This window comes from Pelmatolapia mariae, linkage group LG22, assembly GCF_036321145.2.
Source record: "Pelmatolapia mariae isolate MD_Pm_ZW linkage group LG22, Pm_UMD_F_2, whole genome shotgun sequence".
Lineage (NCBI taxonomy): Eukaryota > Metazoa > Chordata > Actinopteri > Cichliformes > Cichlidae > Pelmatolapia > Pelmatolapia mariae.
In genome coordinates, this window is record NC_086245.2 from 151,805 (window position 1) to 176,553 (window position 24,749).

Below are 24,749 nucleotides of genomic sequence, written 5' to 3' on the forward strand. Positions count from 1 at the left end.
GATAATGTGGAGCATCCCTTTGGGTTGAAACAGAAAGTGAAAAATAGAGTTCAGGCAACTTGAGCTGCACTGCGTCATGCACACATACATACGGCTCAATCTCATGTCATATATCAAACACAGCCTCTCAGTTTAAGCTGCCACATTTCCCATCTCTCTTTCAGACCTGATGGAGTCGGTGCTGCCCTGCATGCTCTTTCAACACCTTCACCACACCAGCATCCACCTCCAGTGACATATTTAATTATCACTTCCTCCTAGCATATTTGTGCTTTGTCCTTTGTGTCTCAGTCATCCAGGTCATAGTAATCTTAAGTGTTCAGCCGAAGGCTTTTTGAAGAGGTTTCACCTCTCATCTGAAAGGCTTCGTCATTTATAAAAGCTGGGTGGATTCCTTTAGTTTTCCCTTCTACCTTCTGTTTTCTCGGCCGGTTGAGTTTTTACAGTGAGTGATGACAATGGACCCTGGATGCAAAGCTAATGGGATACCTCATATATGTGTATAGTAGTAAAAGATGCATGATACTGCCAATTTTTTCTTAAGACTTGCAGGGGGTGTTGTATAAAAGAGAGACCCTTTCCTGATGAGTTCATGGCCTCTACCTTGATTAATACAACATGAGCAAATTTTGGTCCCCCTCTTTTTTTCTTTTTTTTTTTCACAGCAAGCTTGTGGAGTAATGTGTTGTCCATGTTATCTCCAGTCGCATAAAGGCAACATTTTCTGATTCTGTGAAAGTTTTGTTCAGTAATCAAACTTTAAATTTGTAACAATGTATCTTTTATGTTAATTCCAGAGACTTACCTGAGAATGACTACAGTGATTAAACCTTTCCTATCAAACCAAACAATCAGCTGTATATAATCGTCAATAATTATCATTCTGTGTTAATCATCAACATACAAAATAGCTTATTACATATTACACATTTCTCTTTGTGTTTTTGTGAATCAGAGAAAGAACTTGATGAGTATTCCAGCTACTACAACTCCAAGCGCCGCTCCAACAACGCTCCGCCCTCCTTCTACTCCTCTCAGCACCACCTGCCCTGGGGAGGGGACTACACGCTGGGATCCAGAGGCACGCTACCCCTCCACGGCTCTCGGCCCCACCTCCACATGCCGCCCTCCACCCCGAACCCATACCCGCTCCCCTCCCAGACACAGTACACCAGCTCCAGCTTCGATAGGCCACCACGCCGTGTCCGCTCCCAGGACCAGCTGCTGGCATTCGGGGAAGGCAACACTCTGTCCCGCCTGTCCAAGAACCAGCAACACCAGTACTACAAAGCCATGATGAGCACCAGCAGGAGCTCTACATCACAGACGCTCCGCAGGTGAGATCAGGGATAAGAGGTGAGGTGTGATCAGATAGGACAAAGAGAAGGAGCAGATGAAATACTAAAGACAAAGGAGTCAGATCAGAGAAGAGGAAGACGAGAGAAAAGAAGGGATCATAGAGATATGAGATGACATGAGAAGATGGAGGTGAGATGAGTCAAATCCCATTAAGAAAACATAAGAACAAAGGGAATCAGGGGATAATATTTAATCAGTATCAAGAGTGGGACAGTTTCATTAAAGTTTAAAGAGTCTGGCAAGGTGAGGGTTCATGCTATTAAATTTAGGTAACAAAAATTCAGTTTGGGATATATTAGAGGTCCCATATTATACCTTATTTAACTAGTTAAAATCGTATATGTCCTAAAAGTAATCTTTAAAGTTTGAGCTTGACACAGTGTAGCTCATCCATCCTTCAAAACACAGCTTTGATTTTAGTGCTTTTCCTAACAGGCTGTCTCGTTGTCTGTACTCTTAAATAAAATGAATTCCAGCTGTGCCTTTCTGCCATTTCCATGAATACCCATAGACTAACCATTATCATCATGCAAAGCTACTCTAATAAATAAAAACATGGAGCTGAAAAAGTGCATTATACTTCAAATTTCCACAATTTAAGATGGTCGCCCTTAGAGTTGTCATGATACTAGAACTTTGAATTCAATTCCAATACCCAGGAAAGTACTCTATACCATTTTCAAATCATAAAGCTTCCAGTAAAATTAATATTCATGTTGATTTGTGATTCCAGTGCAAATATTGTAATACTTTTATGACACTGACAATAAGTCTGTGTTTCCAGGTCCCATGAGCGGCTCCTGGTCTCCCCTGACCGTCTGGAGGACCGGCTGATGACGATGGGTCTGCTGCCGGGAACGAGTGAGCGAGGGGGAGGAACCGGGATGGTTCCCACCATGGGCCGGCTCAGCCACCACCAGAAGGCTCAGTCACAGCAGAACATTTGTGTCACGCCATCCATGGATCGCCACCACATGATCAAGATGAACTCCCACCCCACATCAGGCCACGAGCACGACCGCAGCACCACGACCATGTCCGGCATGGGCATGCACGGTGGCTGGGACTCCCACGGCGGGACAGGTGGAGGCCACCCCAACGCCCGACGTATGGCTTTCGCCAGCAAGAGGCAGAACACGATTGAACAGCTGCACTTCATCCCCGGAGGAGGTGGAGGCCAGGGACTCCGGACTGGGAGTAAGAATGAGGTGACAGTGTGAGAGGAAGAGTGGTGGAGAAGAGGTGCAGATGAAAAGAAGCTGAAGACCAGATGAATAGAGGGAAGCAGCGAGGTGTTTAGTGTGAAGATATGAGCAGGAAATGGCAAAGAAACAAGCAAGTGGTTTGGTATCAGCTGGCTCCCTCACGGGGCTGCTCTCAGCTGCACACAGCCCCCTTCATAAAAAAAAAAGTGGTGGATGGCAACATTAGTGAGTAAAGCCAATTGATTCTCTCTTTGTCACTTGTGTATTGGAAAAGAGAAATTTCACCTATTCTTTGTGAAGAGAAGACAAATGCCCAAGTAAAGAGCAAAAAAAAAAGAAAAGAAAAAAGCAGTTAAAGGCTGCTGGGTATTCGCTGTGACTTTTATTGAAGGATATCCACTGAGTCAAATTTGTTGAATTGTCCTTGAGTTTTGTTGTGCTGTCCTCTGAGTCCTCGAGTGCTCCGACAGAAATTCATCCATCTTTGAATCCACTGTGGATGTCAGAGCGCCGAGGCAGAGGCAGACGGGTTTGCTTGTCAGTGTATTTATACAAGTATTTAAAACCAAACAAGTTGCTTTTGTATGAAATTAACCTGATACTATTACTACTACTACTAATAACAATAATATTAGCATAACTGAGCCCTGTAGGATTTTGTGTATACTTAGTTGAAAACATATTTATCCTTTAGCCAGCCACTTTGTAATGTAAAGACTGGTCATGTGATCAGTCTGTCATTTCTTTCTCTAGTCGTGATTGGACTATCAAAGTAAAACTGCTGAAATAATGCAGCAGTTAACTCTCATTTGATTTCTTTATAGCTCGATTCACTCAAGCTAAAGATAAATAAATAAAATGAGCCATTTAGAGACAAAAAGCAAGTCAAAGCGCTGCCATAAAGGCCCAGTCACACCAGCATTTCACGAAAACTCCCAAGAACTAAGTGCCAGTTAATGATAAAGGGAAGGATAAAAATAAAGAAGGTTGAGGAGCTATTGTGAATGTGTTAGCAGTTATCTAACCGTGTCTCGAGTTGCTACTTCTAAAACATTTTGAATCCAGATGTTCGCCTGTGTTTCTGGTGTGACCGGGCTTTACAAGTGAAGTCCACTTTGCAGTATGATTTTAGCTAACTATGCTCTTGTACAGTGAAATCTAGTGGGTGTATATCATCTATGAAACATTGTGTAATTCGTAGGCTAAGAAAGTTTTGAACTGAGCCAATCTCATACATTGACTGACTGACCAAACATTCTTCAGCAACTGTAGGGTTTCCGCCAGTCTACCACAGACTTAGCAGCTTTTTAATTGACCACCTCTCACACTTTTTTAAATAAAAGCTACATTTGTAACGTTAGCTAATGTATCTTATTATCCTGGTGTTATTGTTACCCATTTTTCAGATCAGCTAATAGTACAATAATTTAAAAAAGAAAATAAAAAACAATGTTAAACTTAAAGCATTAGCTTTGGTGGACATCTGCTATTTACAAATGACAGTAAACTACATGATTACTAGCCATAAGTGAACAACTATAACCATATTGTGGGCTCTGTGGGTGGTATAGCACAGTAAAGTGGGGAAAAAACTTTTTTTGTCACTCAATTTGTATCCAGAGATATAAAGTGAGAGCTAACTGCATATTAAGTCTGACATCACTGGGCATTTCTGGGTCCCAAAAGCAAAGAGTCATTGAGGAAACTTTGAGAGTTAAAAAATTCCAAGCTTGAATAAAAGGATCTGCGCGCTTGTTCTCCCAGTAAAGTTTAACATTCCAGCAATCATGAAAAAGAAGGTTTACTAAGCTGGAGTTAGCATTAAGTTAGTTGATCTTGTCAAGTGAAGCTAAGCTAGTTGACATATACCTGGTGCCATTTGCCATATAGAGCTATGTTTAGTCTAAAACAAACTAATATAAAGTCCAAGTTGAGGTTTCTCGCTGAGACAAATGTCTTCATTGAATCAGACCAGGAAGCCAAGTCCATCTTTTATGTTCCCTATGATTTCATTGACAGGAAGAAGATAATAAAAATGGAACGCACCTCACCTAAGATAACATCTGAGCCTCATCCATGACACAAGGTTATGAAAAATGTAAAAAGTCCTAAGCCTAAGTTGACTGCTTACACTGAAATCTTAGTCGGCACGCTATATATTTTGTGTCTGAGACACCGTTAGCTCATGGCTAGGATAGCTAGCTTTGGAGAATAAAAAGGCACTTTGTTGAAAAATAGTTTCTGATTTTTGGTAAAGTGATTTTGGATGGCAGTTATTAAGATTTCAGATGGAGCTGCAATCATTTTCAAAAGCCAAAAATCCCATTTTAACACCATTAATTTTACATTTGGATCCAGAAACAGGGTTGTTTTGTTATCGCTCAACAAAATGGCCAAAATGTTTCTGCTATCGCGGATTGATGGTGCAACATCAGCAATATTAAATGGTGGCTGGGGTCGACAACTTTTCTGGCGGAAACCCTGAACTGTTCAAAACTTTTCATTGCAAGCTTGTAGAGGGGTCGAGGGTTTTGTTTCTGCAGCCGATTGGTATTAAACCAACCCTCCTGTACGTGTACAGCACCACACGTTTTCCTGCAAGTTCAGCTGCTCACCTCGTACGAAGGGGAAGGGTGGCAAATGGGTTTGAGGCGGTGGGGGGGGGGACAATGGACACTTCACACCAAGGGCTAAAATGAATTATCTTTGTGTGTCTATGCTCTGTACAGTCTCTGCTTCTCATTTTCATTTTTTCCTGTGAGTCGGGAGGCATGCTCGTGCATATTTTTCACAGATTTTTTTATTTTTATTCTTCTTGTGTAGAGAGAAAAAAAATTAAAATGCAAGGAAATTGTGCAAAGCAAAAGAACTTTTGTGTGCCATGTAAAGACACATAACCATTTTAAAAAGCTGCAGGAGAAGCGTTGACCATAATGATGTCATATTTTGTACATTTTTTTGGTTTTCTGGCTGTGAGATGGACCTTCTGGCCACGCTGGCTGGATTTACCCTTTCTGGGGTTTCAAGAGAGGCCTTGTTTAAGGTTCAACTCTCGAGTTGTATTTCGATAAAGACAGACATGATTGATTACTGTGTGAAGCTTCCTGCCAGCCATTTTTAGTGTTTTAATACATGTGCTCACGTGTTAATGGTTTATGTAGAAGTTCCCCCTCAATGACACTATGAACGCTATCATCATGAGCTCTCTTTCTTTCTCTTCTACTTAAACATGTATTTATTTTTTTAATCTCTGTGAGTTTTAATGTATAATCCTGGATTTTCAGTATTAAAAACTTTCTAGTGGAATTAAAAAAAAAAAGAATAGAAGAAGAAAAACCCTTTGTATTCACGAGAACAAAAAAGAGCTGATGCAATCATAGAGAAAAGAAGAAACGCATGACGGTGTCAGAAGCCAGTGTTGGTGATGTCATAGTGCTGACTTATGATGTCACGGCGTGTATGTGCGTACATGTACATGCGTCTGTTTCAGTTTGTGTGCCCGTGCGTGTAACTTTCTGTGTCTTCTTAATCTTCTTAGGAATGCTGAACCTCATTATTATTTATTTTTCTTCTTTTTTTTGGACCAAACTCGGGGTACGTCTTCAGCACTCGAGTCACTGCGTGTTCATATCAAGCTGTAATGACATTTTCAAAGCCTGTCATTCTTTTAAAAATTCATTTTTTTAAAGGGACATTATTCAGTTAGCTTTTCTTGTCAAGCTATGTTCATCAAAGTGAGGACTTTTCAGACATTTGAAAATGTAACTTACTGAAGGCTTATATTGTGTCAGGTTTTGGTGTTTTAATAGAAGCTGAGTGCTTTAATTTATTGGTGTTTAAGTTTGTGTCACTGAAATTTGAATTTAAAGGTACTTTTTGTAAACTTTGATGTTTAAAAATTCGTTACAAAATGAACAAAACTATGAAAAAGAAATGTGAAGAAACAGCCACTGTGACTTTATATATAAAACATGCACTGTTTGTGTGGAAGAGACATCAAGTGAAGTTGGAATGGGGTGCAAATAGTCTTACCTTTATTTAACCTGGTAAGTCAAAAACAGCACATTTTTACTTATGACCAACCAACAGTTCGACTGCCTTGTCTTGATCAAAAAATAGGTCCAAAATTATCAGACGTAACCACCGGGACGTCGCCCACTAGGGTAATTACAAAAAGTACCTTTAATATATGTCCACAAAAGCTGTTTCTTTTTTAAAAGAAATGTTTTCATCTGAGAAAATTTTAAAGGCACAGAAGGTATAAAAAGCAGCTTTTTTAAAGCTGCAATACGGCCAAAAGAGGAGAACGCTAATTGCATTTAAAGGTTTTTTTTCTGTGGAGAGCAGTTGTTGCCGATGTGGAGCAGAATGTAAAGTGACCTGACTTTGGCTGATTTTAGAACCATAAAAGAGCACGAGGCGCAAAATAAGAAGGGAGGGTGGATGTAAATGACGTGGGAATTCAGTTATATTTTTAATGTCTCGCTCACTTTTCCTCATACCTTCAAAAGTCTGATGCAGATGTTATAATCCATGTTCAGTTAATTGGTCCCCTGATAAAACTGTGTGCCTGTATGTGTGCGTTTGTGTGCTTGGGTGTGTGTGTGTGTGTGTGTGTGTGTGTGTGTGTGTGTGTGTGTGTGTGTGTGAGTGTGTGCGTTTTAACCACTGGGGGGGGTGTTGGGAGGCATGGGCATATTTGTATTCTCGAAGCTACTCTGCATACCTCAAATTGTATAATACATTTATTTATTACATCCCCTTACATGTCTATTTCCAAGAATATCCAGACAAAGGTCTCACAGATGTGCAACCCTTTTGTTATTGGTGATCAATTCTTGCGTTTGTAGAAATCATACTGTTTAATTGATAATAACAATAAAATTAAATACCACTAAACTTTGTTTTTCTGTGTGGTGTGATTAAATATTACTTTTTTAATATTTAGGTCACATTTTTATGTTTAGAAATTTTTATTAATATATTTAATGTTGATCCTGACTCCCTCTGCTTTTTACAAATTTTTTTTAGTAGATTTTAGTAATTTTTTTCCCTTTTTCTTTTTCTCCCAGAGTCACAGGCCTTCTGAATAAATGAAGTTGGAATGAAAATTTCCCCCTTTTTTTTTTCCAGAATTATTGACCCTTCATAAATTCCTAAGTATGGAGACATCGACATGAGATGTTCAGGGTTAAGAAAAAAACTCCACAAAAATGCATTTGAACTCTGCTAAAAGTTACAAATCAATTTTACATCAACTATCTACATACATGGATATTTAAATTGTTAAGGAAAACTTCAAAAAACACATTTTGGGTGCATTTTTCAAGGGCCATCTATAACTGATATATAGCTGACACAGGCTATGGCATATCTTCTCTTCTACCTAAATCAAACCTACACCCTTATTTCTATGGCATGTCTTCTTTCAACCTACATTGAGGGGCTCTCTATTAAAGCCACATTTTAACATTCTGAATATAACTTACAGTGTGAAATTAAGGAAAAAAAGAGCCAAACAAGTTCTATATAATAGTTTGGACACAGTACATTTTCCCTTTTATATGGAATATTAAAACCTTAAATAATCTCATCCAGTCTTCATTAAAGGTCTACTGTGTAGAATTCAAGAGGCTCTACAAGTAGAAATAAAATATTCACAATTATGTGTTTATTTTATTAAGTTTTAATAAAGTTACAATGAACCCTAATATACCAGCACACTTACAAAACATTTTCCATACAGTGTCCTTTGTGTCTAAAGTAAAGCAAACACTGAATCTATGGACTGCCTTCAGCAGTTTCACCCACTAACACTGGTTCTCCTATTCACATGCAAAGGGTGATTTTATGATGGGTATTTATTTGACTGTGGTTTCCAACCATGCATCTAGAGGCCACTATGTACTGCACTTTTAAACATGTATGTAGTGTTTACACTGACAGAATTTAAACAAAGTTTGGATGCACAGTCTAAGTTTGAAATGACTGACCCATGAGTAACAGTATATGTATTTATATACAGTTGGACAAAGCATTAATCCCTTCCTATTGTGCAAAGGTGATGAAAAATATGGTGTAAATGGGCACTACCATATAAAACTGCTGACTTATGAATCTATTCAATAGTGACTGGCGTTTAGAGATCCTTTCTGTAGAGGACCACAAGGGTCACAGAAAGGGTAATAAAGCATTTCTTTAAGTATTAATATGAATATTAAAACTATGCAATAATGCCTTTATTTATAAATAAGGAATTAATCTGGAAACAGACTAAAATATAAAAATGAACTTGATAAATATAGTCATGTGAGTTAGAAAGTTTTCACAGGACTCTCTGCAGCCGTGTGAAAAACTATGTTCACCTCACAATTCAAGAGCTTGTAGAACCACCTTCAGCAGCAATGATTTTGATTGGATTTATGAGTCTGCCACATCGTTTTGGAGGAATATTAGCCCATTCTTCTTTACAGTGTTGCCACATTGTGTAAATTGGTTGTAATCATAATCTGTGAACATCATAGTCCATGAAGACTGCTGTCTGACCTCATCTGACCAGACCTGTCCATCACCAGTCCAAAAAAGAAGTGTCTCAGAGTCGATTCCTGATGTAATCACACACCAAGAACTGAATTAAACGGGGGGAAAAACGGATTACTGACTGAAAAGATGCAAGCTGAAGCTTTAACTTGCTACACCTTCTTTTTTTTCACGCAAAAAACACTTTTACAACATGGTTTCACCATAAACAAACAAATACAATAGCAACCAGGTGACAAAAACAAAATATTGATAATCACGCCCCTTTTACAGATGCAGATTCGCAAGAAACCTCAGGAAAGTTTTCTGAATATTTAAGGCGAGTACCGTTTGACTTCCTTCAGCTGCTTTCTAAATCAAACCTACACCCTTGCCCACAATGTGAGTGTGCAAACAAATCCATGTGCCCACAACATGAGCAGCGCAGCAGAGTAAACACACAGTCAAACACACCCACACAGGCAGCAATAGGCAAGAATAATACACTATAATAATAACTTTAATTGAATGCAAATGAGGCACCAGGCACACAGCAGCACTTCCATGACGCGCGCACACACACACACGTTGTAATGTTATGCAGCATGCACCCTAATGATATCTTTAATTGACTAATTAACATTTCACACACTTGGTGTGAAAACGCACACATTCACACACACAGTGACACGCAAGGGACTTGATGGCTTACGGTGTTTGAAGGCAGTTTTTTTAATGGAGTGTAAAGTGTATGCATGCACGCGCACGTACATGAACGCTCTCGCTCTCACATACACACGCGCGCGCTTTATTTATTCTTGAGCATCATGCTGGATAGGATACGGATTTTGGGCAAGAGGTGGATGTGAGCGTGGTGGCGGCGGTGTGCTGGATGCGGTCGCGGCCGGACAGACTAAAACCTGCGCCTGGCTCTACCCGGAACCATTATGCAGACAGGAAACAACCATTTTAAGGCCAGGAGCATCCGAGGAGCCGTCGTCTACAGAGGGGGGGACACCTAAAGCTGACACGGGGCGGAGAGCAACCAGCCGGGGAGAAAAGAGGGAATAACACGACGGGAACAAAACAAAGGCTCCGTGTGAGGGAAGAGGAGCAGTGAGCCACTCCAGCTGCATGACTCTACTGTCACACAGACAATGGACTTATCGGGGCAGGCCAGCGGAAACAGTTTTTGTTAGCGAGAGAAAAGCAGCCCTCCCGGGCCGATGGAGAGCCAGGCCTCTCACTCCGCTTTTCCCTGGATGAAGAAAAAGGCCCAGCTGACAGGCTTTAAGGACCCCGTTCTCGCGGTGCACAGCCACCTTCATGTGTTCACATTTTTACTTCCTTGATTCTGAGCCTGTTTTTTCGCACCCAGACGTCGCATGCTACGAGGTAAAAACAAAAACAAAAGCCGTTCCCAGCAGGACTGTGTCGGCTAACGAGCTAGCTGCCGAGCTAACGGTCCGAGCTAAGCTTTAGCATTGCTAGCTGTTGGCTAGACAACCAGGGGACCTCATTTAGCATCACCTTAACCTACCTACTTTTAGTAGTGTTTTTTAAATAATTATAACTATCGTAATTAAAAATTAATTTAACTATGTATATGTTAAAGTGCGAGTAAAACAGCGAGACAATGTTGTTGTTTTTTAACGATTAGAGCAGGATCACTAGTTAGCTAGCTGAGGGATTGACGGATGCTAGCAGAGTCTGGCGAGTGGCTGGAAACGATTATTTCCATCAGTCTGACCCACTCGGTCATCGGTTCATCTATTCCAGATTGTGGACCTGAAGTCACCGGTTGTCCCCGGACTGTCCTCCCCCCTCATTCAGCGCCGTGGTCCAGCCAGCAGGGTGCTCCAGATACAGACCTGTGGATCAGCCGGTAAGATGCAAGCAGCATGCAGTCACCCTGCTCCCAATTAAGGCTCTATAGTCTTATTCTTCTTGTGTCAGCTACATTAAAAATTGATGCGTTAAAGGAGATCTAAGTAATGTTAAACTCTGCAAAAATCTGAATAATCTTTGCATGCTTTTTTTGGTGCAAATTCTGGTGCTCGGTTTGCAACTTAGAATAATTACGCCTTTCTGCAGCGATTTATTTCCTATAACTGGATTTAAATCTTAAAAACAAAGTGTTTGCTGCCATGACATTTAATAAAATAGGTTTCATAAAAATATTAGGATGCTAGCCTCCCTGGTACTTAACGTTGCAAATTTCTCCATAATGAAAAAGTAAAAAAAAAAAAATTTTTTTAAAGGCAGTAGCAGCTCCTAGTGTCCTTCAAACAACTGATGCTCGTGGAAAGAAACAATATTGCACACGGGAACTCTGTCCCACTGTAATAAGGCTTTTTATTACTTGTTTATATCCATTATGAATAACTGGACCTGGATTTTTTTTAATGCCTCTTTTTTTCTATCCACCATCTTTCCTTTTACCTCCTAACACAAGTGTACTTTGGCTGCATATTTTTGTTCAATATCTAATGTTAATCTATTTGCTTGAATTTTTGTTTAATTTGGTATAAAGGGAGACAAGACTTAAGAAGTAAAAACAAACAAACAAAAAAACAAACAAAAAAAACCCGTTAAATTTTAAACATTAAAAATGGCTTAAATTGCTGCTATTGCTGCTGTTTCTTACCTCATTACAAGTATTGTGGTTTTGGGGCTGCTGGATGACAAAATTAACCTTTTAATGACAGCTCCTGCTGTGAGATGTTGTGATGATATTTTCCAGAAGACATTCTCTAAATGCTTTCCTTCAGCAGACATTATTGGTAATAAATACACTCAGTTGAACTCTTCCTTAGTAATGCCACCTAATGATAGACAAAGCAGTGCAGTCTACTTTGCATTGTCACGGGAATTTGCATGTATTGACCCAGTGAAGCAGAAAACATGTAAATATGATTTTTTTTTTATCCTAATCTTCCACCAAGTCTGTTTTACTTTTCTGGAGATAAATATTTAACTTTACCAGTTCACAAATTTTAAGATTTTCTGGTGTTGTGGTTGCTGTTGCATTTTTTTTGCAGCACCATTATGCCATTTTATGCTTTACATTGTATATAGCTCTCTATTGTATATTCCTCTGAGTTTTGTGCAGAACAAGAGTGACATGAGCGTCCACCACAAGTGCACAGAGCCTGGAAAGCCTGTGTTGACAGACAAATCTGATAACCACCAGTGGGATACCTGTTATCTCTGACCTGGGTTTTAGCTGTTGTTGAACCAAATAACAGAGAAATCCTGACTACGTTGAAACTTGCTTCATGGTATTCACCTCAGATAAAGGCAGTTTTTAAGATATTTTAGTGTAACATAACTGATTGAGTGGAGCCACTAAAGCATGTTGCTCAAGTTCTTACATTCAGTAAGAGCTTGTCCTTATGAATGTAAAAGTCCTTCATCAAACCACCTGTGTGCATAGTTAAAGTGTGAAAGAAAATGGTATATTCTCTGCTCCTATTAACCAGAGGTTGGTTTTTATTTTGAACAAAATATAAATTGACTAATGAACACTATAAGCTAATGTGGATTTAGAAATCTTTATTTATTTTGGGGGAGCAGTGTGTAGGGACGGTACCTCAGGGTAGCCATTCAGTGGATTCGAACCCTCGACCTTCCGATCATGGGGCCACCACTCTACCTACTGAGCTATCCCTGCCCCGAGTGCCCGTTATTTTCCATAAATGGATAAAATAGGACTTATGTTTTGTTAATGGTCAGTGTGCGCAACTAGACGTTAAATGTCTAGTCAACTAGACATTTAAACATTGCTGCTGTTGCTAGTTGGAGCCCAAAATACTAGTTGGTTAAACATATTATTTTATTTACGACACCATTGCGGTTGCAGCTCACTTAGACATCTGTCCCTTGTTTCTGTCATTTATATGACTAGTAAATTAGTTACCAGGAACATTCTCAACTCCGACCCTTGCCTCTGGCTGGATACTGAGTGGGGTGACAGTAAAAATCAAATTGAGCGTGCAAGTGGCTGAAATGCATGCCGACACTTTATAGCCACCCAATTACAGTTTTCAAAAAGAAATGGCACACACTTATACCTGGTTTATGGACACTGCATTGGTTGTGCTGCACACCAACTGTTGTTACAACAGTTTCATCACAATTTATACTGACAAGCAACACTTGCTGGATTTACTATTTTAGTTATGTATTTAGTTTTAACCGGATAGTCTCATCTTTTCAAACTGTTGCAGCATCTCCCTTTGTATAAACTGTGAATCTGAGCTCCTGCAATGATATATCACTGAAATGATGGTAAAGACCAAAACAACTGTATACTCTTGTCTGCAACCCAGGGTTGAATTGCTCTAGTTTTTTACATTGCTATCATTTGGATAGCTTGCAGCTGGGTAATCTTCATATGTTGTGCTGAACACAGAAACCCAAAGACCATCAGCCCAGTTTCTGTTTGGGTGGGGAGGCAAGATTAGGGTTTAACAAAGAGCCTCCCTTTGGGAAAGTGATCGCTACCAAAAACATTTTAAGGACCAAAATTAGATTTATTTTACTAATAAGTCTCATTATTGTTTGTAGCCTGGCTGGAGACGCAGAGCATTTGGAAATGATGCTTTGTGTGATATTTTCCACTGTTGTAAATACATTGAGCATGTTTTTGAATTCCATCGTATTTGTTGTGCATTCTAGGCTTTATGTGAACTGGCATGGGATTGGAATTAGAGCTTTGTTATGTGTTCCTTAGCTGTGAGAACAACCCCCCCCCCCCCCCCCCCCCTTTTGCTTTAATCGAGCAGACCTGTGTCGGTGCTTTTTTTTTTTGGCTTAGATGCTTTTAACTCTCACTACCCTATTACTTAATGACTGTTTTCTTAATTTCACAATTTGCATGCAGCTAAACTGAATGCATGATCATTATGCTTTGTCTGTACAGACAACATACAAAATCCTTCCTGGTTTTATATCTGACTGTACACAGATGTGACAGCGCATATAAAGACATTCGGCTTCTGTGGTTTCTGTCTCAGGGGAGTCTCATTCACGTCGAGCGCTCACTGCAGAGCTAGAAAAAGGTCAGAAATAAAAGCAGATTTGACCCTAGTTAAAAAAAAAAACAACCCCCCCCCCCCCCAAAAACAAAACGAAGTATCGGACAGAAACTGCAATGCTGACACAGGAGAAGTAGCGACTTGAATTATTTAGGCTGATGTTTTGGAGAGGTTGAAATGATGGCGGGTTGTTGCACGCAGTGAAAGCGAGAAGCATCATTAGTTAAATTAAAGAGGGTGTCATTATCGTTAGATTATGACAGGAGTGTCATTTTGCTGATGTTTTTGGCAGTATTAAGTTGAAGAATGAAGAAAACTGGTGTTTCAAACGATACAGCCTCAAATAGTTTCATTTGTGTTTTTTGAGATAAATGAATATGAGCGAGTGCACTTTGTCCTCTTCCTTTGTTTTTATGGAGCTAAAATGTGTTTTCTCCTTTTTAAAGGAAAGCATATCAGTAGGTTATTGATTTATTTGCTGTAATTTACTTCAAGTCACGTGCTTCTTTTAGGCTGTCATGTTCCACATGCAAAATTCAAATATCAGACAAGTGCTTGCTTGGTTCATTTTCAGTGTTTGTGTTCATTTTTCAGTACTTATCTCTCCTTCTCCCTTGTTGTAAATCAAGCCCCCCACCCACCTTTTTGCATCAGTGCCCACCCTAAAACCTCAAACTCACTCACAGTTTAGATCAGAGTGAACTAAGATATGATGGAAACTAAATCCATCTAGAAGAAGTGAAAGTTGTAAAAGCTTTCTGAAGGTGGGGCTGTGGAAGGACCTTTGACTCTTCTTTGCAGATGCCTTTGTCTCCAAGGGTCTCTAATCCAGTCTGCTCATGGAAATGTTGTTAGATTATTGACTTCGGCTCTCTGTTTCTATCCCTGTGGCTTCCATGCAAATTTCTAGAGTTCAGTGGTGCCTGGGCCTCTCTTCACTCCCTGTTTGAACCCACAAACATCCCACAGCTCTGGGTCTACAAGGACTGGCAGTCGTCCTTGCCAGACAGATTTCACAATCAAAAATGCTCACTAGCCTGGGCATAACCTATCGGACAACACTGTCTTCACCTACCTTCATATCTTGTTGTATATGTTTTCATTTTGAGTTGTATTTAATGTGAGAGGAAATCCGCTTTAACAAGACACAAAGCACACTAAATAATGTCACAAAATAATTAGGATTGCAATTTTTGCTATAATGGAGTAGTTCTAGTCTGAATCGTACAGTACTTAGAGTTTACAGTATCACGTCACTCCAGAGGGAGGGAGGGAGGGAGGGAGGGAGGGAGGGAGGGAGGGAGAGAGAGAGAGAGAGAGAGAGAGAGAGAGAGAGAGAGAGAGAGAGAGAGAGAGAGAGAGAGAGATTTTGTGTGTGCATTTGTATGTGCTGGAAGTCATTTTATCCAGCAAGAGGTGGACAGGAGCCATCTCTGAATTCCCAGTGAATTCTCACTGGTGTCTCTAAATTGCGAAATGGTACGGTTCCTCTTATAGTATTAAATTTTATTTAAAAAAGTTACAGGCTGACACACATAACTGGAATATGTCCTAATATTTGATTGAAGTAAATATTACTGTGTCTAGGCAGAATTATTATTTCATATTACGGTTTTAAGGGTTTTTGTATTACGTTTTCTCTTAACACACATACTTACACTGTCACAAACAGAAGAGAGAGGAAGTAGAAGTTAACAACGCTGAGGCTCCAAAATGAAAAGTACAGGAAAGAGATGCAAGACTGAGAAACTTTTAAAAGTACATCATCAACAGGAATTGAAGCAGTCAAGTCACATAAGAATTGATTTCTGAAACAAAACGCTCATAATCAGCTCCTGTTGACCCACAAGTGATGTTTTGGAACATGTAAGCACATTTACTTCTGGTACCAACTGCAACGAATTTGCTCTTGTTCTGTGAAAATGTTTAGGTCTTAAAGTTTGAAGAGGGAATTATGTGACTCATTGTCTACGTGATCTCTCCAAATGTGCCATATTTTTATTTTTATATTTAGCTCAAATAGAGAAGACTCTGCTTCAACCAGACAAAGGCTTTGAGTTCTTGATTGATAAATAATTGGAATGGTCAGAAATCAAAATGGCTTCTTGTTCATTTCCTCTCTGATTTAAGTTGTAATGCTGATTATTTGACTGTTATGTTTATCTGCAACACAGACAGGAACCATTGAGGATTGATGATTTCTATCCTGCTTACATTTATTTCTCTGGATTTCCATGTTTGGCTTATCGCTTATCCGCCTGCCAGTAATGATTTTTTTTTTTTTAACTAAACACTGTGATTGGAACTGCTTTCTCACACTACAACAGAAACAAATTACAATCTGGTTTCACAGCTTGGCCACAACAAGGATTTAAAGGAAATCATCTCCCGAGAAACTCGAATTTACAGCAGCTGTGGAGCATTAGGTTCACTGGGTTCGAGCTGGATGATATTAGAAAACCAGCTGAAGAAAAGTTTACCTGGTTGAATAAACATTGAATGCAGTACGCTTTCCAAGATTTCCAGAGTTGTGCAAAAATAATTGTAGAACAGCTACTTTGATCCTCTTGAGTGGATAAAGCAGGAAGGCAGTGACCCGGTTTTTACACAGTAAAATCACTCTGCTTTTCTAAAAACACTAAAAACTAGAGCTACAGAAACGAACAGGTCATCTCTTCACTGCCAAAAAACTATCATCAGGGTAACATGAGTGCAAATAATCAGTACTGAAGCAAAAGACTGATACCTGCAAAAATTTGTTTGTCCTAGCTGTATCAAGTTCCACACTGTAATTGCTAAGGGAGAGGCACTGAGGGCAGGAAAAACAATATGCTGTTGTTGTTTAATTTATACAGAATTACTGACATTATTCTTTTTGTTTGTTTTTGTTCAGGCTCCTCGAAGATCTCCTCGACTGGATGGAAGGCCAGTGAAACAATGGTTCAGCCTGCACAGAAATAACGGACACACTCCACTTTATGGGACTGCTATGGAACATTCTAAAGAAACACTACAGACTCTGTTTTCTTTTTTATTATAGTTTAGTATATTTATGACATTTTTTTTTCTTTTTTTTTAAAAGAAGCATTTGACGCTTCGCTCTTTAGCGACACATTCATGTGAGGAAAATCAGGCTCTCGGTGGATTATCGTGGCCTGTTGGACGTTAGCAGGACTACCTGTGAAAATCAGACCGCCGGAGGTTTGATAAGGGCTCACTGCTGTTTCCAGCAGCTGCAAACGGGTTGTGCCACCCCTGAGTGCATTGTCACAGCTGCATTGGGAGATGTTCCAGTTCAGCAAGTACCCCATGGACATTTTAGAAATGCTAAGTGGACACCAAGCCCACCAGTTCAAAGGCCTTGGATTAGAACGACAACTGAGCCACCAACAGCAAGTGCAGCTGCAGCACCAGCAGCAGCTGCAACAACAACACCAACCCTGTGGTGACACATCTGGAAGCCTCTTGTCGGGCCTCGGCCTTGGGTCCCTCCAAACCTCACGGAGCAATGCTTTTGCAGACTCCTCATCATTGTTTGCCAAAATGAGTGCTCCTCCTCCATCCATCTCCCACCAGAGCCAGTCGTCCACATCGTCTCACAGCTCCAGGAAGTCGAGTAAGATGAGCAGCAGTAGCAGCAGCAGTGGCAGCGGGAGCTCCTCGTCGGGGTACCCCCAGTTTCTGCGGCCTTTTCACCCTGCTGAGGCAGCGCTGGCTCAGGAGCAGCTCCACTCTGGGATGGGACGTTTCGACTTTGGTGGGAGCAGCAGTGGAGGAAGCGCAGGAGTCATTGGGGGCGTTGTCACACCTGCACCCCCGCCTCCCCCGCTCCATCCAGGTCTCTCTGTGCCCCAGCCCTCCTCTGGCCCTTCTTCCTCCTCACCCTCACCCTCCACCTCTGCTTCCGGCTCCAACAACCCCTCTGGTAGCACTGCGGTCCCCTTAGTTGGCCAGTCCGATCCTCGCAGTCTCCACCAGCAGTTCAGCTGCATGCTTGCTGCTAATCAGTACTTCCTGTCTGGTGTTCCCACCAGCAGCAGCCTAGAGCAGTTTCTCGTCCAGCAGGGCACTCACAACCACCTAGGTTTGGGCCTCGGGCAAGGCACCTCAGAGTCAAACTCAGCACTGGCTGCTCCTCCTGCACTCCACTCCTCCCACAGCCACACAGCTCCACAGCCTCAGCAGCAACAGCAGCAACTCACCCCACACGCCTTATCTCATCCACACAGCCACACTCACCACCCGCACCCTCTTCACCCAGCCCCGCAGCCGGCCCCACTGGGCGGTTTTGATTTCCAAGGCATTCCTGTCCTCTCCTCTAACCAGATAGCATCGCTAATGCAGCAAGAGGCTGGCCTCCCCCTCCCGCTGCCCCTGCACCTGTCCCTCTCTAAAGATGATGGAGCAAAGTCTGTAGACAGCTCGTCTACGTCAGTATCGAGTGGGGGTAGCAGGAGAAAGAAGGCAATGGCGGGTTATCTGCCCCAGAGGAAAACGGACAGTAGCAGCCACAGTCACAGTAGCAGTAGTGTTAGCAACTGCCACAACAACAGCTCGAGTGGGCACAGTCAGAGCTCCTCATCGGGCCTCGTAGGAGGAGGAGGGTCTGGGGGCGTCAGGCTAAGTGGCATCGGAAGTGAACCGCAGCATTCCTCTCTCCTCTCCCCGTCCTCGCAGCAGCAACAGTCATCCTCCACTGTGTCCTCCTCCTCATCTGTTCCCACCTCCTCAAATCCCACCTCTGTGCTCGTTGCCAACGGAAACCAACAGCTGTCCAAATCCCAAGAAAATCATAACAGCATCTCATCAGGCCAGACAGAACCAGAACCCCTTTACCACTGTGGTGAGTGTGGTAAAACCTTCACCCACCTTTCAAGCCTACGAAGGCATCTCCGCAGCCATGGGTTGACGCCAGAAAGCCAAAGCAGGAAGTCGGACTGTAACTCTCCCAGCCCGGAGAGGATATTCTGCTGCGGCGAGTGTGGGAAGAGATTTAAAAAGAGAGGTCACCTCATCCAGCACAGTGTCACCCACTCAGAAAACCGGCCTTTTGTCTGCAGCATCTGCCAAAAGTCCTTCAACCGTCGAGAGTCACTTACGAGACATGAGAAGATCCACGACGAGAAACCTTTCCGCTGCCCGGCGTGTGGGCGTTGTTTTCGTGAGAGCACCTCTCTCCTGAACCATGCTGCTTCAGGTGCTTGTGGCAAACCTCCACGCAGTTCAAAAAACAGGGCCAGCAGTGCAGGGAGTGCATCTTCCAACCCTAGCAGCAGTAAAATGGAAAGTAGAAGTGACGGCGTAGGGATTTCAAGTGATGGGGCAGCGATGGCCAGTGACAAATATGCAACAGATTATTCCAGAAATCGCTACCAGAGCCAGTCGTCCTACAACAGCAGCGGTGTCGACGACTACAGACGATCCCAGCCTTCATCTCTGTATCCCTCAGAAAGCACATTAGCCAATGAAATGACCAGCCAGACCCTCCGGAAGGCCCCTTTAGCCCCAACTCTTCACCCCCACCCACAAAGTCAGCAACATCACCACCACCATCAACAGCAACAACAGCCGCACCTTCCACTCTCTTCCCTATTGGATGATTCAGAAGATGAGGTCACCAGCAGTGCAATGTCAGCCATCGCTGCTGCAGCCGCCGCCTCGTGCGATATAAACACAGAAAGCCGGGAAGGAGAGAGGAGGGATATCATTGGAGGCCTATTGGGGGGGTTGGGGTTTGGTAACCTAGGTGGACCGTCATCCACCTCCACCCTGAATGGTTCCACCATGCCACTGACCCACCCCAGCCAGCCGCACACAAAGCCCAGGAGGCCGCGGAAGCCCAGAGAGAAAAGGGATCCCAACACCATCGTCAGGAGGAGGAGGAGCCCAGCACCGCCAGGCGACGGATCGGAAAGGCCGTACGGATGTCAGATATGTGGCAAACGCTTCAGGAGGGCGGAGACTCTGAGGCGCCACAACCGTGTCCACACAGGGGAAAAGCCTCACGCGTGTGACGTCTGTGGCAAGACGTTCCGTGAGCCTTTCCACCTTACCAAGCATCTGACTGTACACTCGGGTCAAAAGAACTACAAGTGCAATCTTTGCGGGAAGATGTTCGCCTACGCTCAGAGCCTCGTGAGACACGGGAAGCTGCACAGAAGAGGAGAAATCGACAACCAGGGGAGGAGAATAAAAGGTGCTGCTGCCGCCATCAGCCAAGTCGCCAACACGGGGAACTCTGACTTCTTCTCCTCCTGCTCTCAAGGAGAAAAGTCTCCAACGTCTGGCACGCCATCACAGAGGCTTTACACCTGCACCGTTTGCTGGAAATCCTTCCGTCACTATTTCCACCTGACAGCACATCAGCAGACTGTCCATGGCGGCAGGGTGGGGCTGGAGAAGTCTTTTCGCTGTGAAGTGTGTGGCAAAGCCTTTGCTTATTCTAACAGCTTAGTGCGGCACAAGCTGTCTCAGCATGGCATTGACCGCAACGGTCAGCGCGTGAATCAGAACCAACCCTCTGGATACTCCCCGCTCTTCTACGATTCTAATTCAGCTCCCAACTATGCTGCTTCCTCCCACATGCCACAGGGGACATCCGGACAGCAACCAAACCCACAACAACAACAACAACCGCCGCCGCCGCCACCACCACCACCACCTCCTCCTCCGCCGCCCCCGCCACAACAGCAGCAGCAGCAGCAGCAACAGCAACAACAGCAGCAACACCCGCACCCTTTTTACTACCGCCCAAAAAACTACCAAAAGCGTCATGGGCAGACAAGAAAGCACCGGAAGAAAAAACGGCGAGTAGTGATCCACAGCATCATGAGGGACGGAAAGCTGGTGGGCGTGCCCCTGAGTAAAGACACGCGCAGGAAGCTGATGATTCTGAGAAAGAAGCGGGGCAGACTACAGGCTCAGCTCAACAAAAAAAAGCTCCTGGCACAGTTGAGGATAAAGGGCAGTGTAATGAAGGTGAAGTCATGGTGTGGTGGCGCCGTCAGGGTCACAGGGCTTACATCAATGGACGTCCCCATCAAACGCTTCCCCTGCCCCATCTGCCCAAGCACCATGTATGCCAAGCAGGGTTCTCTGCTGGTCCATCACGCCATTAGGCACCCACCTAGGAACTCAGGCCGCCACGCCCGTCTGCGGTGCCAGGTGTGTGGGAGGCGCACCAGTTCGTTATACAAAGCCTTGAAACACAGGGGCCAGCATCTTAAACAAGCTGCATTCCAATGCCACAAATGCCGACACAGTTTTTGGAACCCGCGGCTACTCGCCCGCCACAAGTTCTCCTGCCGGGCGGCGACCGCCAGCAGTGGGGGTGGGACCTGGGGACTGATGAGATCTCCATCGTCAGATGATGAACATTCACCAGTCCAACTGCCAGTCCCAGGTCTGGTCCAGCCTGAGAGATCAACGGTTCTGACTGACTACAGTCAGTAAACAAATTTTTTTTTTTTTTTTTTTTTTTTTAGATTAGATTGTTTTTGATGTTTATTTTTTTTAAATAATCCAAGAAGCAAGCAAGAGCTAGCAAGTTTTTAACAAAAAAGAAAAAAAAAGGTGGAAGTATGGGGTTTAGTGTAACTACAGTAATAACCTCGAGCCTTCCTCCTGTGTACAATCCTAACTTACCACAGCAACGGTGGTTGATAAATTAAAGTGGACTTCAAAAGGCCCAAAATCAGAACCACCATCACAGGCTGTTTCCTCTTCCCCAAAAGTGAAGGAACTCAAGACCACATGACTTTAGTAGCATCTGTTATTAAAAACAGATTCGGCTTCCTGTCCATCATGTTTCTGTTTTTTGTTTTAAATCCCCGGTCAGCAGTGTTTGGGCATAAATGTGGATTGGATGCCTTTTGTAGAGGGGGATGTATCTCCGGTAGTAGGGATGCACCGATATTAAACAATTTGACCAAAAGAAATGCAGATTTATACCTATATATTTTAGTGCTTATTTTTATTTATTACACAGCTCAACTATGAAACAAAAGTTGATTTTTATTTTTTATTTTTTCCCCTGTAATTATGTTCTGCCAGGTTTGACCACCAGGGGGCACAGTTTTATCGGTTGGTGTTTTCAGTTGTTAACTTTTGATATTTTCTCAAGTGGAGGGATGGGTGGATGTTTGTAATAAGTTGCCAGGTTACACGGACTCACTGCACCATCTTGTGGCGATAGAGGAAAGTACAGCCGTGGCGTAGTTCATCTTCAGTTTTTTGGGGTTTTTTTTTTAATAAGTGGTTTTTAGATATACAATCACTTTTTTATTTATTACACTTTGGAAAGTTTCAAATTGTTTTTCCAACAGAGATTTGCATAAAGTTCCACTATTTTTTTTTAAACACTCAGCCAGCACAAAAGTAATGCAACACGACACACAAATATCAGTAAATGCCTTCTTGTGTACTGATATCCCTCCAAATATCGGTGCATCTCTATTTTTTTTTTATTTCTAGTTTGCGTTCACATTATTCACCGGTAAACAGTAGCGTCTCTGTCTCTTGGTCTGTGTTTATTTGTTACCCCCGTGGAAGAACTCTCTTTTTATACTGAGATGAAATTTGCCCTCAAGATAAATTTATCTTTAATGGAAAAAAGAAATCCTGATGTGACACTATTTAGTCATTTTTAATGAGCTTCTTAGGACAATAAAGGGTTTGTTTGTCTAAAGAAACTGAAGGGAGACAGTTGGGACAAACAAAGTGTTGATCTTGTTTTTAATGTACACTACTTTATGATGTTTTTGAAGAAGCATGAACAGAGAGTGAGAACAGGAGCGGTTAATGTGTTCAGGATTTGAAAAGGAAGAAGAGAAATAGCCGGAGTGTACTGTACAATTCGTATTATATTTTATTATATATTGATTATTTGCTGTTTTTTACACCGAGTATCATTTCTTTTATCATTGTTGCTAATGTTTGGGTGGGAGGGAACGAGTCAGGGACTGTCTTTGTAAAACAGCGGGATGAGTATATGTATCGATGTGATATCCTCCCCCCTCCTCCTTGAGCCCCCTTTTACCTACTCCCTCATTGCCACACTTGATGCCCCATTTTTGTAACAGAAGCGTGTACACATAGTTCATTACTTAGGTCCTGTCCAGATGTGTGTTTTCTTTTACCTGTAAAACTAAAACATGTAATATTATTACTAAATTACTATCCTTTTCATTGCCTAAAAGTGAGTTGTTGAAAACCCTCAAATCGAATAAAAAAAATCTGAAACATTGATTGTTGTCTTAAATCTTCTGTTTCATACACTCATCTCTTTTTAGTTAAGTGACATGTTATAGGATGTATATTTTAAATGTTCCTGAAATGTTGGTTAATTTAATAGTAAATGGAGCATAAAGGAAAGTGCATCATTTTACATGCTTAACTGATCTCCCTTACATGACAACATTGTACTGATAAAACTGAGCTTTCAACATCTTTCAACAAGTTTACCTGCAGTTGAATCCAAATGAAGTTGGAGAGATGTAGATAGCATTGAGGAAACGGTTAGTTACATGAGAAATTAAATTAAAAAGGACATTCATTGCCATGGTTTCCTCCCAAACCATGACAATGGTGTTTTAATTAGTCACATCTTTGAACCATGAAGTCCACAACTGAAAACATACACGCTGCAGCCACTTCATTAGTTGCACTGTTACTGTACTGGGCTGGACCCTTGTTTTGCCTTCAGAACTGCCTTAATTCTTCATGGCATACATTCATCAAGGAAACATTCAAGAGATTTTTTGTCCACAGTAACATGATAGCATCACACAGCTGCTGCAGATTTGTTAGCTGCACATCTACAATGAGAATTTGCTGTTCCAATACATCCCAAAGGTACTGCTGGATTGAGATCTAGTAACTGTGGTTGTTCAAGAAACAGAGAGATTATTTAAGCTTTGTGGTATGGCATTTTATCTTAAATTACACTTCATATGTGCAATAGTGAAATTACATAACTGAAAGTGAATATATCTAAAATAACTTTCCTCTTCTTTTAGAGTAATATTCCACAACTTAAAACATGCTGTTAAAGTTTGTTTTTCCAGCAATAAATATGTCACAGTTGCCATTAAACTTCTCAGCTATAACCCTAACCCCACGGTCAAGGTCCAGCATAGGACTTAAATGGGCGTCCATCATGTTTCTTGCACAAAGACAAAAAAAACCTTCCATCCCCTCAAAGTTTGTTTTAGACAGTTAGAGGATTAAGGATATTTTTATCCACACTTTCTTCCTGCAGGGACCGTGAAGTGGTCTCTCTCTCATGCTGCCTGTGAGAAAACACTATGAAAACAGCCTGGCACAAGCTGAGCGCCCGACTCACATACAGCTGTGACAAAGCCAGCCTTATACACCCGAAACACGCAGACAGGTATGCTCTTTCATGCACACTCAGATGATCTTCCCGCTCTCAAATTCTCTGCACGTCACAAAATCTTAGAATGAATTATTAGGTGTAAACCCTTAAAAAAACACCAGTGGGAAGTGGGGTGGTTTTTTTTTTAAAGTTGTTGCAATACCAACAACCAGTCACTAGATGGCAGCATTTAAATATCCTTTAAAACATGGCTGAGTCCCAAGTGTTGGAGGAAGGGATGAGGGGAAAATA

General features: G+C 42.1%; 2 protein-coding genes across 2 annotated transcripts in view; both read left to right on the forward strand.

Annotated features, from left to right (window-relative positions):
- shisa7b (shisa family member 7) overlaps window positions 1-7,463 on the forward strand; it is a 50,877-nt gene extending 43,414 nt beyond the window's left edge. Inside the window, exons 9-10 of the mRNA XM_063465559.1 lie at window positions 956-1,337; window positions 2,144-7,463. Of these exons, the coding sequence (XP_063321629.1) occupies window positions 956-1,337; window positions 2,144-2,579 (818 nt within the window). The 3' untranslated portion in view covers window positions 2,580-7,463. The remainder of the gene's footprint in view (window positions 1-955; window positions 1,338-2,143) is intronic.
- A 2,431-nt stretch (window positions 7,464-9,894) lies between these two features.
- LOC134619748 (uncharacterized) lies at window positions 9,895-23,368 on the forward strand. Its single transcript, XM_063465578.1, has 3 exons — window positions 9,895-10,478; window positions 10,863-10,968; window positions 17,016-23,368. The coding sequence occupies exon 3, from the start codon at window positions 17,408-17,410 to the stop codon at window positions 21,572-21,574; it is 4,167 nt and encodes a 1,388-aa protein (XP_063321648.1). The 5' UTR covers window positions 9,895-10,478; window positions 10,863-10,968; window positions 17,016-17,407; the 3' UTR covers window positions 21,575-23,368.
- The last annotated feature ends 1,381 nt before the right edge of the window (window positions 23,369-24,749 follow it).

Excerpts from the sequence above, each read along its gene's own strand:
- LOC134619748 (XM_063465578.1), top strand. The coding sequence starts at position 17,408 with ATGTTCCAGTTCAGCAAGTACCCCATGGACATTTTAGAAATGCTAAGT.